This window comes from Copadichromis virginalis, linkage group LG22 (genome assembly GCF_057382275.1).
Source record: "Copadichromis virginalis isolate Kocher_CV1m ecotype Utaka linkage group LG22, C_Virginalis_male_GT1.1, whole genome shotgun sequence".
In the NCBI taxonomy this organism is placed as follows: Eukaryota; Metazoa; Chordata; class Actinopteri; order Cichliformes; family Cichlidae; genus Copadichromis; species Copadichromis virginalis.
The window spans coordinates 31,804,910-31,825,383 of NC_140638.1; the positions used below are offsets into that span (position 1 = coordinate 31,804,910).

General features: G+C 39.9%; 1 protein-coding gene across 2 annotated transcripts; it reads right to left on the reverse strand.

Moving 5' to 3' along the window:
* Window positions 1-1,144: 1,144 nt before the first annotated feature.
* Window positions 1,145-18,692, reverse strand: ldlrap1a (low density lipoprotein receptor adaptor protein 1a). 2 transcript variants are annotated; one of them, XM_085445882.1, is made up of 10 exons: window positions 18,529-18,692; window positions 10,608-10,750; window positions 9,996-10,108; window positions 9,471-9,585; window positions 6,927-6,999; window positions 6,650-6,745; window positions 3,901-4,031; window positions 3,630-3,664; window positions 3,276-3,307; window positions 1,933-2,045 (listed from the first exon to the last, which is right to left on the reverse strand). In XM_085445882.1, exons 1-10 carry the CDS (start codon window positions 18,611-18,613, stop codon window positions 1,999-2,001), a joined length of 870 nt encoding a protein of 289 aa, XP_085302008.1. In that variant the 5' UTR covers window positions 18,614-18,692; the 3' UTR covers window positions 1,933-1,998. The 2 variants fall into 2 exon arrangements, with proteins under 2 accessions (XP_085302009.1, XP_085302008.1); XM_085445883.1 differs by lacking the exon at window positions 3,276-3,307 and having other exon boundaries at window positions 1,145-2,045; window positions 18,529-18,685.
* Window positions 18,693-20,474: the final 1,782 nt, after the last annotated feature.

Sequence of the window (20,474 nt, forward strand, 5' to 3'; positions counted from 1 at the left end):
ACACAAGTCATTGACACCAGGCAACTATAAAATGTATATCTTGGCCCAAATGAGACTTAACTCTTGCAGCACCGGGTGTTCGTAATTTTGGTTCAAGTGAATTGATAAACTTTTTTAAGGCAATTGACTCACACAGTTATGTAGATATCCCCGTCCTGTTGTCCCGGGATGCATCACGCTTGCCTTGCCTGGGGTTAGCTTCTGTTTTCTGTGAATGAGGGTTGAGTGTGCTCCCTTCTCAAGGTAAGCTAGGTTAGCCTTCTTATGTGAGCTTTTCAACTGCGCGTTAAGGTTTGTGGGATTTTTTCCCTTTAGAAATGTCCCTCATAATTTGTCTCTTTCCACTACAAGACACTTGCTTTATCCAAAACACAGTCATATTCAAAGTAATCCCAAATTGGACTCAGGCGCTTTCTCCCGACTTTTCCTGACATGATTCTGCGCGTGGACGGAGCAGCAACACAGACGACTCGACTAACGTACTGGCCACCTGCTGGCATAATGAGACAGCCAGAAAAAAAATCTGGAAACTAAACTTCATTTTCACCCTTGACTATTGTACGACACGCACACATCAACGAAAACTAAACACATTTTTGCTATAAATTCAGTTAATTTTAGTTAGTTTTGTGAACACTCATTACAGTTTTAGTTAGTTTTCCTTTTTTTGTTTTTATTTTTATTTCCGTTAACGAAAATGTTTTTTCACTTCTAGTTTTCGTTAACGATAATAACCTTGCTATGGATCAAATAGACGTGACAGTCAACACAAAAAGGTTCAGACAGCTCCTCAAATGAGAGCAGATATTCCTCATATGACCATGTCTGCATTTGACCACAGAAGCCCCACCCACCTTCTCTTCAAACCTCTTGTTTATGATGAGTAGTCAATGGAAAGACAGTGGGCTTAAAAAGGGGAAAGGACTATCCAAAGGTGTCTAAGCTGAGGAGCTGAACCAGCATGAGAAAAATAAAGAGTCTAACCTGTGAAGTGCAGCAATAACAATATGGAAATGTTCAATGTGAAAATCTTTCAAAAGAAATAACTAAATAAAGATATCTATATCAATATTATATGTCTTCCATTTCTTCTGATGATTCTAACTAGTGTAATCTTAAACTTAGATGAATACAGACCAAAACACTGCTATAAAAATTATATATTCATGATTACATTTTATTTCTATACAACACTGGAATATTTCCAGCAAAATGAAATGGCCACAATAGACTGTGAACATACCTGGGCTACATTCAGCACTGTTACACTGCTGGACTGAAACAGCAAAGCTTACAGCGTGTTGTAAATGAGTCGCTGGGAGATTTCATATAAATACAAGTGCAACAAGATTATAAACATTAAACAACTGTAATTTTTTGCAACCAAAGCAGATTTCACTTAGAGAATAGCTGATTGTCCTGCTGTTATTAAGGCCCGGTGTTACTGTCTGTATATTAGTCAGAATAAATACTTACTTTATTCATAAAAAATAATTATTCAACTATAAATTAGAACTAAACACATACAAAAAAAAACACTGATTAGGGAGAAACAAGAGAAACAAGAAAACAAAGTAAACAAAGGAGAACAAGTGCTGACAGAAGAACATAAGTTAGTAGTAACGCTGTGCAGTGTAATATGGGAGGAGATGGGGTAACATTAAAGGCTGTTATTGCTTTGGTGCACAGGGGCAGCGGCCTGTGCTGTTTCCACAAAGAAAGAGGAAGAACTGCTCATGTGAAGAGTACAACAAGGTGGAGAGGGCAAACTTCATCTCTGAGCTCACAACCCTTCATTCCCTTGCAGATGTACAGTAAACTCATCTTAAATACACACTGATATCTGGTTAATTCATAGGAAGACACCACCACCCCTCCCCCTCTTAGTCGTTGACTCTGGTCAGAAGCCCAAGAAGTCATCCTCAAATGGGCTGACAGTGTTGGGAGTGTTTCCATTGGTGCCATCCCAGTCTGGTTCAATGAGCCAATCTTGGGGGGTCACCCCAATGTCCAGGACCTGGGGGTTAGTACGTGACACTGCCAGTCTGAGGGAAAGAGAAACAACCGTCAACAACAGCTCCCCTTTAAAAGAATGCAAGCAAGCAGAAATTCTTCTATTTTGGTGTGAACCAATCCCATGAAAAGACCAAAACCAGTAATGTACAGGTCTGTTTCTTAATACTCAAATAAAGAGCTTTTTAAAAAAAAAAATTAAAAAACAGCAGCTTTTGGTTACAAAAGACAAAATAATCCTGAACAAATCCACTAAAACATTTGGAAACAGCTCAATTCATCACTGCTTTTGGTCTCTTTAAAATGGGACCAATGAGTTCAACACAGCCCTGATTGTTGACAGAGTTGCGCTGAATATGGTCTCAACCAAGCAAAAACAAAACCTCTGCCTGGAAACTGGAATTAGATTGAACAGAGCTGGGATTAAAAGTAAACTGATATTTCCATATTGAGGCAGAAAAAGAAGGAAATTCCCTTCAACCTCCATCAGAATGAAGTGAAATAAAATAGAAGAACCAAGAAGGCATCAGCAGCTCATGTAAACAGTAAAAACTAGCCGTCATTCTGTTTCCTACTCTTATCCTCTCGACCCTCAGGGCTTAATAGCAAGCAGAGCTGTTTCGACTCCCAGCATTCAGTTTTCTGCTGATTTTAATTCACTGCAGCTCAGCCTCTCAGACTCGTTTATGTAACTACACCCTCAGTCTGCTCCGATATGTCTGAAACATCCCTTTCTCTCTGGGATAACAATGTCTGCAGAGTCTGGGTAGAGGTCAGTGGGATTACTTCACATTCACTTCATTTGAGCTGCGGGATAAACGGTGTTGATCCGTAAATGAGTTCAAGTGACCCACTGCTCCACTTTCAGACACGGGAACTGCTGGACAAAAGCCCCGCTGTGTGGAGTGGAGTCGCACCATCCCCACCGCTTCAGCCAAAACACACACTACACATCACAGAGGAGGGTTATCAGACAGACACAGTCATGTTTGTGGTGATGATGAAATGGGTTGAGATAATAACATTTTTCATTTTGACTGAAATTCAATACATCGAATCAAACACAAAATCCATCGACAACAAAGGCATCTGACAGGAAATAAAAGACGGAGGAGGTTGTGTTACCCCGAGTGACTCGCGTCTCTGACCTGTAATCTGGGTTTTCAGGTTTGGAGGTGATTGAATGAAATGGACTGATGTCAGGTTAGTAACTGGGACTACCACTCTATGTAAGGCTTGTGATAACAATTGCTCAACTTTACCTGGAAATGAACCATAGCTATCCAGAGCACAGCTGGAGACACAAACACACAGCAGATTGAGGACAATTTAAAGTTCAGCTATGAAATCATTTCTCACCAACTGTCAAACCTCTACTGAGATTATCCCTTCATTTATATTTTTATATTGTCAGAGAACGGAGGGTTTGCGGTCTGCAGTACACTGAAATCACCAGTAAGTGGCGACATAGAGCCAAGCAGTACAAGTAGGAACTACAGTACAGAGGTAGAGGCAGATTTTGTGTTTTGGGGATGTTTTATTGGGAACAGGGATCAAAGAAAATCACCTAGGATTAATTTCAGATTATTTTAAGACTTTAGAATCAAATATCTCACCTGGAGAAGGCTTCATCCAAACCATCTTCTATTTTCTGCAAGAAAAGCAATCAGTCCTTAACATTAACTCAGGGAAAAGCATGTAATATGTGTGTGGTGCTGGCACAAACAGGGGAAATTTAAAGCAAATCTTTCCAAAAGCTGGAGATCCAAACTGAGTCGGGAAAAATCCAACTCTCAAACTGAGGATGGTCAACATCGGAGTATGAAAGAAAGGGTCATTTGTAAGAGATTCACAGTCAACACAGACAAAGCGAGAGGACGGACTCACCCAGGCAGGATTGTTGTTGGACTCGGAGGTCTGTCTGTGGTTATCCAGCTGATCCTCTCCGATGTTTCCATTGGTCTCCACTGCCACATTCACACTCTTCTCCAAATCCAACAACATATCTGTAGCCACATCTAATAGAAAAGAGATGGAATGACAACTGATTGGTGTTATAATAACAGATCAGAGCAAGACACAGTGCAGCCTCCACACCAGGATGAAGTGACAAGAGGGAGCAGTTAAAAATGATGATGGGGCAGACCATCGTGCCATGTCTGTTTCTGCATCTCTGTGGCAATATAATGTTAAAGCATGCAAAGGTTTTCCATGTCCTTTTATGTCTATAGCCATGAATAAATTGGTTTCACAGTTAGTTAGATTTTAGTTGAAATTGGTTACAATAAATTGTTTCACAAACTGTGCTGCATTGAGCCATGTAATATCTGTGAAAGGCTAAATGCCAACGTCACAAACCTCCAGTTTCAAAAGCAAGGATTACATTCTCACAGGAACAGAGAGGCCAGACGTCTATTAAGCCTGTGTGTCTGCGGGAATATAACTCTTTGACCATGGGACTACAGGCGTAAAATAATTATTTTAACCAGTAAGGGCTGACGAATAAAAGCCTGAAGCACCACATACCCTCTACTGTGAAAAACAAAAAAGGCAGATGTGCCATGGAGGTTTATTTCCCAGCTGATCACGTTCTGTGAACAGTACGTAGAACTAAAGCTGAAAACTTTAGGCCACACAACATGGCTTGTGCTCACAAACTGGACCAATCACCTGTATGTGCTGCCTGAAAGTACAAACACGGGGCCAAAGCCCCTCGTAAAGTTTGTTGTGAGCATAGAGGGTGTTTCTTTAACACCCACAATGAAATTCTGTGGGGAAATTTAAGAATTTTACAAACTGGATAAAATGATGAGCACCACATGTCAGTGAGATTATAAAAAACGACCAGAGGCCTGTGCTACAAAGCAGAATTTTGTCTTATCTAGGAAACTGGGTTACCTGGACATCGCTATGGTAACTTATGCTGCAAACCTACCCTGCTCTCACATTAGAGATCAACAAGTATGAAATCACCTACTGACCAATCAAGCTTCAGAAAATAGTGGATCCCTCAGACCTCTGTGTACGAACAGTAGGAGGGTCTAAAGTTTTAATACTGCCTGAAGTCTGTTTTCCACATGAGCATCAGTAATAAATATAATAAATATAAATTACTGGAGATGGACCGATCCGATATTACGTATCCGTATCGGTCCGATACTGACGTAAATTACTGGATCGGATATCGGAGAGAAATAAAAAAAAAAAAAAAAATGTAATCCGATCCATTAAATATAAAAAAAGCACCTCACAAAACTTGCGACACGGCGTAACTCGGCTCATAACCGTAGCATGTCGGAGCAGTGTGATAGAGCAGCTGTGTGTATTTGAAGCCTGCTACCAAACCAGCATTTCATCTCTGAGAAGGTTATCCCAGAGATAAGTAAAGCAAGTGTGTAAGTTCATCTCTGAATGTTTGTAAAGCATTCCCGCGTTAAGCTTAACAACCAATACCTGGAGCGACTGCCTCTTCTTGCTGCTACTTCAATCATGAAACTGCTTAATGATCAGCTGATCGGCTTTTCTGTCACGACTCCGTCTCTCTTGTTTGTTTATTGCCCACTTCGCGCCAGAAAGAGGAAACCAGCGGCTGAACAACAGCAGCACGTTTAAGCTTGATAAGCTGTTGTTAGAATTTATTTAATATTACTTTCTACACCAGGATCTTTTTCTACGCAGCTGACGGCTGGTAACTGTCCAGGGGCGGATCTAGCAAAGTTTAGCCAGGGGGGCCGATAGGGCATGAACAGGGAAGAGGGGGCACAAAGACATACTTTTCTTTCTTATTCTCATTTAAAATGTCTAGCTTTTAATCAATAATTATCTGAATCTTACACCCAAAGTCCATTACTGTATATAATAACTGTTAAGTCTAATATACCCTAGTAAGCTATATTACTTTTTCCTTTGGGAAGATACCATCTGTGCAGTCTGCAGTTCTGTTGAAGGAAGATGTTGAATCTATTTAATTATTTTTCAAAAATAATTTCTTTCTGTGCATTTTTTTTTTTTCACACTGCATCAAATTAAAGTTGATTACGTCGATTAAGCATCATGAGGTGGAGGTTGGGGGGTGGTTCCCTATTTTTTTTTTTTGCTGGGAGTTTGCAACCCTATTAGTTAGGTTGCTTAAGATTTCTGCTAAGTACTCTTTAAAATACCAGAATAGGGAGGATGGAGCAGGTTTAAGTTTATTAGATTGATCAGTATTACTGAACTATGAAATATTTTGGGTGCAGTGTATTTTTTTTTTTTTTTTTTTTTTACATACAGGTATAACAGAATAGCTTTAGTGTTGTTGTTTATTTAAACTTGAGTATGAACTTATACAAAATGCAGCAAGATATTAAAAAAACTGTTTTATTGATTAAAAAACACTATATCGGATTCATATCGGTATCGGCACATATCCAAATTTATGATATCGGTATCGGACATAAAAAAGTGGTATCGTCCCATTTCTATAAATTACTAGATGAAATTTTATGCTTTCATTTTGCAACCAAAAAAGATAAAGAAAACAACTTTGCCAAGTTCCTTTTTTGGTTTTTGACACCATTTGTGAATGACTACATAACACAAATGACCTCATGTGGCTACAGCTCCTTTATGCTTTGCATCTTGTTTTTTTTTTTACCTGTCCCTTTCAAACTCCCAAAGCTGTTCGATCTCTCTGAATGAGAACTGCTGCTAGCCTCTCCAGCGGACCCAGACTTTGCTCTCTTCCCTTTCTCTAAAAATCAGATAAGAGGAAACAACACAAGCAGGTCAGGACCTGTTTACAGCACATATCAACATATTTGGTGAAACAAGGACAAACACAGACAGTCTCTTGATAAAAACAACCGCTCCACAGACGGTGCCTATACGCGTGTCATTTCCAGGACTTGAATGGAGAAGTGTGCGATGCCTACCTTCTTTGGACACCTGCCAGAGCTCGAAAGCTACTGTGAAGGCCTGGGCTACTGTTAGCGCCACAGCCTGAGCCTGGAGGACAGGAGAAAAAGACACAAACAGAGGATGAAAAACAGAGCACTAACTTAAAGAAGTCTGCTTCTCTGACTGCTGTTGACCGTCCAAGAAAACTTTGCATGACCATCAAGATAGAACATGTAGTTTACAACACTAAATGCTTTATCTCAGGTAACAAAGTTATATTTATAACATGGACAGCTGTAAAAATGGTTATAAAATGTTGCCATTCAACAGTAATGCTTTATATTTATATGACTGAAAGATGTGAGTACAAAAAAGGATAGCTCTTGATCTCTGTCCACAGTCCGTCGTCACTGTCACATAAAAGAAAAAAGGTCACTTTGGGGCTTTAAGTCAAATAATTAATTATTATTTGATTGAATTGCAGACTTTCAGCTTAAATTCAAGGGGTTTAACTGCATGACAATCAACTGTCCAATTACTTTTAAGCCTCTGGAAATGGGGGACTGAATAAAAATGGCTGCAACTGCTGAGCCGTTAATGGAAACTTTTATTAAACCCCTGAAAAGGTGACAGTCTGCACTTCAATCACACTTTACTTCAATCATATTTTGATTATTTCTTTTAAAAATCAAACAATGTATAGAGAAAAAACTACAAAAATGTGTCTTTGTTCAGCACATTATTAACCTCATAAGCTCGCTTTCACTTTAATTTCCCTGCTTTAGTTGGTTTTTTAAAGTGGTCCTCATATACTTCTCTTTATTATTATCTTTTTTAGTTTAAGACCAGCAGTTTTTTTCCAACTTTATGTCATTGTCATGTCATTTTTTTAAAAAAGGTATTATTTTGAACTATGAGTCTTGAAGCACTCCTCTCATTGAGTAGAGGACACAGAGAGGTCATCCCAAATCTCTTCAGAACCCCACTGGTAGATAGAGGAGCACATATTAAGGAAGCAGAGTATTCTCATGTTATCCTGGGAGAAAAAAAAAGAGTGGAGTGAGGAAGCAAGTAAGATGAGAGGAAAAGTGCCCTTCTGTTTTCAACACCAAGGAAAAGACAGGAAGACGACAGGAGCTTAACTTCTAGGATTTCCTCTTCGGGATGAAGAGGAAGAGCTATGGTGACAGCAAGACACTCGAGAGAGCCAGTTACAGGACGAATGACGGCTGAATGTGGGTCATTACATCATCAGGAAGGTAATGATCCCCCACAGCCACAGAGGAAGATATGCTAAATATTTGAGTTATTGAGAAACTTTGAATTTAAACTGAAAAGTTAAAAAGTTTGGACACACCTTCTCATTTAATGTTTTTTCTTAATTTTTACTACTTTCTCCATTTTAGATGCAAACTGAAGACATCAAATATATGAAGCCACATATATGGTATCATGTAGCAAAGAAAAAAAATATATAAATAACTTTAAACATGTCTTTTATTTTAGAGTCCTCGAAGCAGCCACCCTTCGCTTTGTTGACGGTGCAAACATTTGGCCTTCATGATGTAGTCACCTGAAATGGTTTTCACCTCACAGGTGTGCCATGTCAGGGTTCATTTGTGGAATTTCTTGCCTTCTTTATGGGGTTGGGAACCAATCAGCTAGAGAAGTGAAAGTCCATCATTACTTTAAGCACTGAAGGTCAGTCAGCCTGGAATATTGCTAAAACTTTCAATGTGTGCAGTCGCAAAAATCATCAACCAAGCACGACAATGAAACTAGTTCACATGATGACCGCCCAGCCCAGAATAAATTTATCTGAGTCACCAGCCTCAGAAATCACAAGTTAACAGCCACTCAGATTAGGGCCCAGATAAATGCCACACAAAGATCCAGCAGCAGACACATCTCTACATCAACTGCTCAGAGAAGACTGCACAAATCAGGCCTTTGTGTTCAAATAGCTACTAAGAAACCACGACTAAGGAAAAGCAACAAGCAGAGGAGATTTGTTTGGTCCAAGAAACACAAGGAGTGGACATTAGACCAGTGGAAATCTGTGCTTTTGTCTGATGAGTCCAAATTTGAGATCTTTGGTTCCACCTGCAGTGTCTTTGTGCAAAGCAGAAAAGGTGAATGGATGATCTCTACATGAAAGGTTCCCACCATGAAACATGGAGGAGGAGGTGTGATGGTGTGGGGGTGCTTTGCTGCTGACAGTGTTGTGGGATTTATTCAAAATTGAAGGCACACTGAAGCAGCATGGCTACCACAGCATCCATGCCATCCCATCCAGTTTGCGCTGAGTTGGACCACCACTTATCTTTCAACAGGATAATGACCCCAAACACACCTCCAGGCTGAGTAAGGTCTATTTAACCAAGAAGGAGAGTGATGGAGTGCTGCACCAGATGGCCTCCACGGTCACCTGACCTAAACCCAGTTGAGATGGTTTGGGATGAGATGGAGCGCAGAGTGATGGCAAAGGGGCCAACAAGTGCTCAGCATCTCTGGCAAATCCTTCAAGACTGTTGGAAAACCATTTCAGATGACTGGTAGTGTACGTGCTCTAAACTCACCACTTTCCTCTTTGAGCAGAGGTAGGCGTTGCACTCCAGGGTTCCATTCAGGGTGTTTTGTGCGATATAAGCAAAGACTTTATCGTGTAGTTTATCCACCGTGCAGTAGGATATCCTGCAGACCAGAGACAACAGGTTAGACAAACAGCGTACAGAGATCCAACGCTTTTTTTTTTGACAGCACAAATACGCTCAAACTTTCCAGAAGCAAGAATGAGATTTACACAGAAAGACTAAAGAAAAGAAAAAAAAACAGTTGAAGACGGATTGACCTGCCGTGTTAGTATGTTTTTGTCAAAGATTAATACAATGTTGATTTTTTTAAAAATGAGTAAACACTGGCAACCCCTCAGCCTCCTAGTACACACCCCTATACTGGACCTTTAGGTCACGGTACCGACACTGGAACCCGTCTGAGACTTTCATATGTGACTTTTTGGTTTCAATGACACCCACCAAGGAGAATCTATTTCAAATTACTTAAGTGATGAAATAAAATTACAAAACCAGTCATTCTACACATACCTGTATATGGACACGTTTTCCAGGAGTTTATTTGTTGAGCTGTCATGTAGGACAATTCCCTGAGGAGAAACCTTAAGAGTGACCTTCTGAGGTTTCTTCCCACTGGCTTTAGCCTGTCATGGGGAAAATAACGCAGCGGAAACTGATGATTGTTTTATGACCGAAATGCAAAACGTCCGCACACTGCTTACATACTACTCAGCTCTTCTACAATGTCTATTTCCGGTGGTACGCTAGAGACAACATTGTACATTATTAATCACCAGACACTTTCAAAAAACCCTACATTTACTATTTATCAGGATTTAGTGCGAGGATGTATGGAAACAGGCACAGTAAGATACAGAGAGCAGCTTTAAACTAAATTTGATCCAGAGTTTATAAACATGCAGACGGTGGTGAGGACATGATGAAAGCCTTAATGTCAGTATGTTTGTGAAATTTAAGAGAGCTTAACAATTTTAAGAAAAAAATAATGATAATAATTAAAGTGGTAGTCTTAAAAGCCACTGGATTGTTTTTCTTACACTGCTGTTGTTGATTTTGGCAGGAAATCAAAGCAGAGCAGTCAAAAGTGGAGATAAAGTAAACTGTGAATGAGCGATCTCTGACCGTGGCAACAATCCTCTTTACAGCAGCTGCTGACAGCTCCTCTCCTTTGGGTTGGTCCACCAGTGTCATGCCAAGATGTCGAAGATTAAAGGTCATGCCCTCTAAGATTGTCTCCCGCGTGTCTGTCCAGTTCTCTGGGAGCTCTGCGGAGAAGAGCGGGAGCGGCCGATACTCTGATCAACTGTAACGACGTTCTTGTCAAACATCAAGCGTTGCAAACATCAAATATTTATCTGCTTTTTCCCAGGGTTCATGTTCCAAAATAAATAAGGCTCGTGCAACATTCAAAGACTTTGAGAAAAACACAAATCAGAAGAAATGTAAACAGTCTGTGTTGAACTTAGAGTTGGCCCACTTCATGTGCTCCCTCGCTGAAGAGGAAAGGCAAAACAGGGTATCTAGGTCAGAGGTGCTGAGGCGTAAAGTAAATATTTCATCTTCCAAATAGCTTATAGGGCTCGACAATAAAAAACATGAAGAGTTTGGAGCAAGTTGTACATGCACTGTGACACGCTGTGATAAGAGGAAAGCGTGGTAACATCAGCGATCTCTCCAACAGCATGAATCATGTGTCGTTCTCAAAGTGCATTACTGTCTCCATTTTTAAAATTTCCCTGAAAAAGACTGTTTAAAGTGTAACTACTGAAGGAACAGCTTCTACCTCTGTGTGATTTCTTATCAGGTTTTGTGTGGCGCTGGCCGACCCTGAACCTGTAATACTGTTTGCACTTTCATCAGAGAAAAAAAAAAAAAAAAAAAAGGGGGGGGGGGGGGTGAAGGAAGGGGGAAAAAACTCAATCCACCATTATTACCTAGAATTTCACCCTCCTAACCTTTCCCTCCTCTGGGATGTAGTACATACCACACAGTCATGCTGGTACATATTCACACACATACATTTTGAATGCAGACTACACAAACTGGACCAAGAGATCTTAAGATCTTAAAGTCTTAGAAGGAAACTCAATGTGATTTTCCGTCACATGTACACTGTTATAAAAACAGGTGTTCATATTAACACAGCCAAAGCACGTGTGAAAGCGTCAGATATCATCATCATCGTTATCATCAGGCCGTTATTTATAGTAACAATATCGGCTACAAAATAATCAAACAAAGCGTTTAAGTACAGGGACTGCAGAGCATCATTAGCTGGAGTTTATGTTAACAGTGCCAAGAGATCCAAAGTTGGGAAAGCAGAATCACGCCTGAGACAAAAGGCACTGGTGGGCACCATGGTGATAAGTAGAGTGAATTTGGGTTAACTAGTTCCCACTTCAGACCCACGTCAACAAAGCAAAACTCAAGGAGGAACACCACAGACTCTAGGAAGACATCCTAGCAGGTGTAGAGGAAGAGGAAATTGGCAGAACACTGGGGCTCTGGCAACGAGGAGCATGAACAAGATGGGAGGTATCCTGCAGTACAGGATCACCTGGGGAAACATCATGCATGCAGACTTAAAGTGGGTCCTGTTCCTGGTGCAGGCAGTGTATGAAGTTTGGTGAAAGAGTGAGACACCCTCCTGCACCCTTTGCTCTGGAAGAGGCTCTTTGGAACATCTTCTCAGCAGCTGCCCAAAGGCTCTGGGGGATAGCAATACCAAGGTGCTGAAGGCAGAGGCAGGTAGCCTCAGTCATCAATACCAGCAAACACCATCAAGTCAAGTCGATTTGTGTAAGCAACTAAAGCTGTCAGGGCACGCTGTCAAAATATCACTTAATCATCACCTCTGAGGCCTCAAAACAGCTGGAACACAGGCTAGAGGACGTTCCAAGAGCAGACAGAAGACACTGTTTGTTTATTTATTTATTTTACCTTGTGCTTTTGTTTTCTTATTTTTCTTCGTATTCATTGTTCTTTAATGTATTTTATTCTATTGTTAAGTGAAAGTTTGAAAGGCGCTTTCAAATAAAAATTGATTATTATTACTTTTCAGCATGCCTACTCTGTAACGTTCCTGACGCAATTGGTTGTTATAAGAGTGGCCAAGAGGAGGCCTATTCAATCTATGTGTAAAGCAGCTGATCATATGAAGAACGCTCCCAATCTTTTACGTCACACAGAGCTAAGTGTAGAAAGAAAAACTGAGCTTGTACAAACGCTGACCCTATTTAACATGAGCGTCCATCACTGTCAGAAAACAATAATATACAAAAGCATAATAGGCCACCTGGAAATAGCTGAAAACAAATTTAATTTTCATAACAAATAAGTTCAGCTTCTCTTTTGGTAAACATTTCATGTTTCGCTCATTTTATGAGAGAAGTGGAATCAGAGAGTCTTTGAAACCTATGTTGAAATGTAACCAGGTCAAAAAGTCTACAACACACTGATTACTGAGAAAATCCTTTCTCAGTATCCACGACTGCCTCCTATAAATGTGTTACATTAAGTAATAAATTATAGTGAGTGGAAAACGTAACAAATGTAATGCTAGTAACTGCAGATATTAATGTTTTCCATTTTAGACATCAAAACATTTAATTTACACAAAGAAGAAATGGATCCTTTTAGTGGTTCACTGACGCAGGTTTCAGTGCATGTTTTCCACTGACAGTGTTGGAGAGCTAATATTGAGCTTGTAATAAAGAACCTGTTCTGGTTTTCAGTTTGTTTCACCAGCAGCAGAGACTGTACCAGGCACCAATCAGCCCAAGAATGCAGAAGGCTTTGACGATAAAAGGTCAGCAACCGTTATACGTCAAAGGAAACAGCTGTGTGCACGAGTCAACTGAGAACAAGAAAAACCAGGTGACCTGCTACTAACATCACACCCGTATGTGGCAAATAATCACTTACTGGTTTCTCACTGTAGTATTGGGGGAAGTGTCTTGGTATAATGTGAGAAAGATAAGAAAAAGAGGAGAAAAAATTGGAAGACAAAGCCTCAGTTTTCAGCTCTATAGATATCCATTACATCCAACACTGATGGATGAGTAGCCATTTAATTTGTCAGAGTGCAAAATAACTCTTAGTTGCAAACTGTGACAACAATGGTGCTGATCCAGAAAGGTCCAACTGACAGGCAATTTGCATCCTGGCTGATTTGTGTGTCTACAACAAACACTGGATCACTGGGGAAACCACCAACTGTGGTCCTACAACTCTGGACTCCTCCAGTGCCAAATTATCTTTTTCTCAGCCTCTGCTGCCTTTTCACTTTCCTCCCTCCTTCACTGATCTACGCCTGCACGCCTCTCAAATTATTATGCACAGAGTCCCAAATTCACCAGAGTTTATGTTTGGGATTCTAATAATGTGGGGAAAACGTAAACACATTAGTGAGAGTGTGTCAATTTGGAAGTCTCTGCAGATGCAAAGTCGAGTAAATTAGGGGCAGAATGCATCTGAAATGTTTATCAGTGAAAGACCTGATGTGCCAAGCAAGGTCTTTAAACCTAGACAAAATAAGGTGAGATAAATTTTTAGTCCTACTGCATTCTCATCGCTTTCAGAAAAGCAATGCTTCTTCATGGTTAAAGAGGGGGGGGGGGGGGGGGGGAGCCCACTACAACACATTGAGGACACACCCCTCCTAATGAGTTTGTTCAGCTTCCTGTCTGTTACATTGGCCAGTTCCTAAACCAGTTTGGGCTCAAATAGTCACACACTGTTTCTCCCATAATAGGGCAGCTATGGAGAAGCATGTTCATTTGATTTTATTTTGAGAGGATCACATTGTAAAATCAGAAGGAGACGCTTCCTGTATACAACAGCAGCAGTCTGCTCTTCATACAGCAGCTAAGTGGTCACAAGCAGGATTATGATAACATATATAAATACATATTTGCTTTCCACTGTTATGATAGGTTGTACACATTTGTGTTTTATTGTGAAACTTTTTATGATTTTTACCTATGAAAAGTGCGACATAATTCTTTTAATTTAAGTACTTATATTATACAGAGAGTTTCAATCCTGAGGGTGCTGTGGAGTAGAAGTGGTTCTTGTGTATAAACTCACAGTGAAGGACAACCTTCTGATTGGTGGGCTACGCTCACATTAACAAACAGGGTTGCCTGTTGAGTGTATGAAGCAGACTTAGCCACATAGCAAGGCTTTCTTTGCATTAGCTTTGCTCAACAAAACCTAAACCCTCTATGAGAGGTAACAGGCATCACAGCGGTGGCTATCAACCTTCTCTGTGGTTCGTTAAACTTTTTTCGACAAAATGGACCAATCGGGTTCTGTCCACTTCAGTCAAGTGGAACATGAATAAAATAAAATAAAAAAGTATAAGTCAGCTACTGCCTGTAAAGCTGTCATATGTTAAACCTGACTTTAAACAAGATTCTGAAAAACTGCATTCAGGTGAGATACTGTCCCAAGAAGATGTCACTTCAAACAGAAGTGTTTGACTGGCTCAACATCCATTGTTGCTTATATCTCAAACACAGTTCTGCAGTGGTCAGGTTGGCAGACTGTCATCACGAAAATTCATACATTCAATATGCAATACCATTTTGAAATAAATGGGGAAAACTGTGATAAATTGATGAGACATATTTTTTTAATTAAAATTTTACATTAAAAAAGTAGTATAATACAAAAAACATCATCGAAGAGAGCATTTTTAAATTGTCTAACTATTGCAAAATAATACAGTATCATTACTTTTAGGTAAATGTGTATGACAAATATTTTAAGATTGTCAGGTAGCTTAAAAAAACAACAACAACAAAACAACAACATTACTTTCAGGCTGTAGTGTTGTGCTTCTACTGACGTTCCCATATGTTCGTTGCAGGTCAAATAGAGTGGTACAGTAGGTTGCTACTGTTTTCCATCTAGTTGATGACAGACTTTTTTCAGCTTCATTTTGAGACTTTAAGAGAAACCTAACTCTTTTTACAGACCATTAAATTGTTTATCCTGTTAAAATAACACAGTCTAGTAACATTAGTCACAGGCAGGACTGATGACGCTGGCTGTGCAGCTCTAGCATTAATGTTACTGTTTTATTACTAGCCATAGCCGCTAGCCACTACCTTAATGATAACAACATAACAGTTAAACAGCTAACGGGTAAAGTTTAGCCATTAAATATATCATAGTAGAATAAAATATAATAAAATTTAAATAATTACATAAATGTGGTGCAGAACCTGCCATAGAAGTTTGGGATTTCATGGAAGACAGACAGTAACATTGTAAAGGAAAAAGGAGCCATGGATTTTTAAATGCAAGCATCACCGCTAAAAGAAATGCAGCACAACTGATCAGCGCCGTTGCATTCACATCAAATGCCACATGCTGAATCTCCAACTTCAGCCTCATGGCGTTCCGGATGATTTTAATACAAGTCATATTTATTCATCAAAAAGTCCATTACAGCCAGTTTAGAGCAACCACAGAAATACAGCTGCAGAGAAAACTAGTCAGAGCTAAAGAGTGGCACCTGTTGGAGAGGATCCTGGAAAAAGGGGTCTTCAACACAAACAAATAAACTTTGGGGGTCCCCTTAACACTGTTGGCATAGGCCGTCTAAGCCAGGGCAAAAGAACAGAGAAGATGAAGTCTTAGCTAGATAAGATGAATGTATTTCTCCCAACACAAACTTATGGTGAGAAAACAGAACATGCAAAGAGGCATACAAGTGACGTGACATAGGTGGATCACAACTTTTCTATACACGGTTCATCTAAATGAATCATCCGATTACAAAAAGCTTTTTTTTTTTTTTAAAGTAATGGTCACAGAAACCTAAAATTTTAAAATACATGGCTGAATATAAAGTTTTACATACGACACTTACAATGTTCGGCAAGCACTTAAGGTGCGTCCCCCGGATGCATGGCACATGTCCAGATGATAGTCAAGCTGTCTGGAGTCACTGCAGCCACTGCTGTTGTTACTCTACCTACTGGCATCCATGGGAAACTCACGAATCCGCTCTTTCTAACAGCATGCCTTTCAATCGGCACTCTGAAATCTGATCATTCTTTTTGATACACCCTGTACTAAAGGCAAGCGAGTACCAATGACAGAGAAGGTTACTGGTGATTGACATATGACAGGTTAACAAATATAATAGAGTACCTAAAAACAAAAATCAACAGCGAAAACGCAATGCATGCTGAGTTAATCAATTCCTCTATTGACACCCTTTTAGCCTATAGAATAATAATAAAAAAAAACAAAAACAAAAAAAACATCACGGCAGCAGCTGAACTACCAGTATCCTAAAACCAACTGGTGAAGTCACAGTAACTATGACCATCTTTTTATGTACAGTTTGTAATACAGTCTCATTAATGGAAATGATGCCTGGGTCCTCAGGTGCTCGAGCCCTGTACTGCATTCACCTGACCCAAAGTAATCCCTACCCCGAGTACATGGAAATGTAGGACGATTCTGATGAAGGCAACGTCAGACCTAAAAATCCAGCATGAATGATATGGGTCAGTGCTGGTGAAGAATGCGTGCCCTGCAGCCAGGTAATCTATGACCAAACTTCAATACTCTACTTCTACGACAAGTGGGTCAGTAGCCACATTTACAGGAAGCCATTAATTCCACGAACAATCAGAATAGCCCACTTCCAGTCGGAACGGCTGCCACAGACATACAAACAACTCAGGCAGAAGAAACTCGCACTGTGGAAAGTGTCTGCCAGATGTAATACAGCCAGATATCACCTCTCCACTGACAGCTGGGAAGATGTAAGATTAACATCTCAGCCTCATCCATTAACGCAGTAATGTGCAGGCATAATATGGAAGTGTCCATCTCTAATTTCTGCGGCGTTGCCTTTTCCCTGGTGAGCAACTAAGGTTACACACAACAATGCAGTGTGTTTATGTTATCCACCCTGTCACTCTCTAATGTCTCTGCAGATGTGACAGTAGCCTTTCTGGAATTTAAAAAGAAAAAAGGAAAACAAAAGAGCAGCAGTATGACTTGAAGCCAACAGGGGCAGTGCACAGACTTGCCCCGCAGCATTCCTGGCTTGTCCTCTTGGTTACAGGCTGTGGACTTTTCATGCTTTGGAAGCCACACGGTCATTCCCCCCACCCCACAACTTCACAGGCAGGATCAAGTGAGATTTAGCTTACAAAGTGGCCCTTGAGTCCTACAATGGGTGCCAATTCCTTCTTAAAGGAGCTTTATGTTAATGCTGCTGCATGTGACTGCTCCTGCCCTGGCAAAGTGCTCTTCAGCAACATACAATGGGGGAAATATAAATATAATAAGATCTCGTGCTGACGATGACCTCTGAACTTCCTCTGGCAGGGTTGGCGGAAAGAGGGAGGTGGGATTATCAAGAAATCCAAAAATACCTTTTTAGTTAGCGAAACACAAAGCAAAAGAAGTAGTTGGTGTAATTCCCACCTGAGTAAAAGACCGTGAGAAACACACAAAAATCAGTCTTGAAACACGTGAATAATCCACGAGAAATGGCACAAATTAGAAATAAAACTTCTAATTAGTTTTGTTGTTGTGGTTCATTTTAAAATAACTTGAATTCCTGCACCATGATAAACCGCATTGCAAACAGTTACTCATCCTCCGCAGGAAGAAACCGCTGTATGTTTCCCCAGAACAGAAACACTAAGCGGGAGAAACTATTTACCTTTACCCTCCTTTGACAAACTAAAAGAGACGTAACTGCTCAAGCTAAAGAAAAAAAAGAGATGTCAAACTCCGTCTTTACCACCCGCTGTGACAGCCGACAGCACAATACGTCGTTTGTGAAACAGAAACCAAAGTTTGGTCAAGTTAACCTATAAATGTCTTAATTAATCACTATTTGTCACAGAAAAAAAAAGGTAAATTGGGTACAGGCAAAGTAAACTGCGGCTAGGCGGAATTTTAAATTTGTTGCTAACGGTAAAAAAAAAAAAAGAAGGTATTACCTTTTATTTTTTATGTTTTTTTTTTTTATTTTCCTTTAGCTAATTTAACGAGTATTTCTTACTTCTGTGTTTGCTGGCAGTCCACGACTGTTTCGCCATACTTGGGCTCCGGATAATAGCTCTTCCAGCAGACTTGAGGGCATCCATGTCGGTGTGTTGAAGTGCAGAGAGTCGGTGAAGTTCCCTGAAGTGTTCCAGGAGAAATGTTGACCGGACTGCTGATGGGGAGAGAGGATGGACCTGTGGTGCCTTCCAGTGCACTCAGAAATCCCGGTGTTGTGTCAAAAAGTCATCGCCTGCCAAAAACTTTCCGTGTGTTTCTTATATGTAATATTTTTCCTACAAAGGGGGTTATATATAAAATTAAAATTACCTGTTTTTCAAGTATCTTCATAACTCTGTGTTATTGTACTTACATTATAACCAATCCGGTCCCTTTTGTGCACTTAAAATATGTTTACACAACTATTGTTATATTTGTTGCAATTTCTGCTGTCCTCTTAGGCCAAAAGATATTTTTAATGTCAACGAGGTATTTTTTTTAAACTGGATAAGTCCGGCTTCTACCTTGTTACAGGAATGTTGATTGTGGCTCAAGATGACTTGATATCATTTCACAGGTTTCACATATTATAGACACAAAAACTTATATATAGAAATTTAAATACGAGCAATCATTTTTTGCACAACACTGACTTTACTACAGAGGAGTGGTGCTGCATTTGAGTTACATGGGACATTACGTGGTATCTGAAAGGATGCTAAATAAATAATTTAAAAAAGAAGAGACGATTCATATGGAAGAGCCACATAAATATGACCAAATCAGAACCTCAACTATAGCTTTCAGGACACAATTTTAAAGAATGCTCTTACAGTATAAACCCAGAATTGGCAGACTGCCCGTATAACAACTTGGTTAGCAAAATGCATTTATAAACTATACAGGCACAATAGACAGGCATGTCTGCTAATCAGTGCTAAATAACAGACAAGTAAATCTCTAGAATTTCATTCGCTAAAACTGAAGCAATTACAGATTTCATTCTTGACATATCTTAAGATGATGATAAGAAGTAGTTGTTTCTGGGTTTTTTTTCTTTCCTATTTCTGTTTTCGTTGTTCCTATTTCCGCTGTGTTTTGTGTGCTTTTTCAGCGTTTTGCTTATTGCTGGTGTTTTCTTAAGTTGCAGTCCGTTTGGCCTCTCAGGGCCACCATAAGAAGTGTAACCTTAACATCGTCTGTTTTCTCTGCAGGATAAAGAAATGTTGCTCTAGTAATGAAATCTCTCAGCACAACTCTTAAAAATATATATGCACTTATAAATTGATTGTATACATTGTATTGTGTGCAATGGATACAGAGCGTATTTCCTTTGTATCCATTATTATTTCCATCCATCCATCCATTCGCTTCCGCTTATCCTTTTCAGGGTCGCGGGGGGCGCTGGAGCCTATCCCAGCTGTCATAGGGTGAAAGGCGGGGTACACCCTGGACAGGTCGCCAGTCTGTCGCAGGGCTAACACACAGGGACAGACAACCATTCACACTCACATTCACACCTAGTGACAATTTGGATTAATCAATTAACCTATCCCCACAAGCTGCATGTCTTTGGACGATTATTATTTCCATTTATTAAAAAAAACAAAACTCAAAACAAATCTATGTAGTAGATGGTGGAGAAAAGGAACATTTCCATCATTAATTAAAAAAAAAAATTACCTAATTACTTTGGAGTACCATGAATAACCTCCTTCGCATTTTCCAAAGCTGTGCAGCAGGGCTGAATTGGAGTCTTTGCCTAATTCTGGGCCTTATGTTTGACCCCCCTGGTCTACCTTATGAGTGAATGAAGCTTATATCAGGTTACATGGGAGGGGGGGGGGGGAGACAAAAACAAACAAACCAAAAAAAAAAAAACAGAGTAGGCATTTACAAATAGCACCTGAAATCACCATTGAATTATAGGGCATGTGTTTTTTGTCTAAGTTCAGACATAACAAC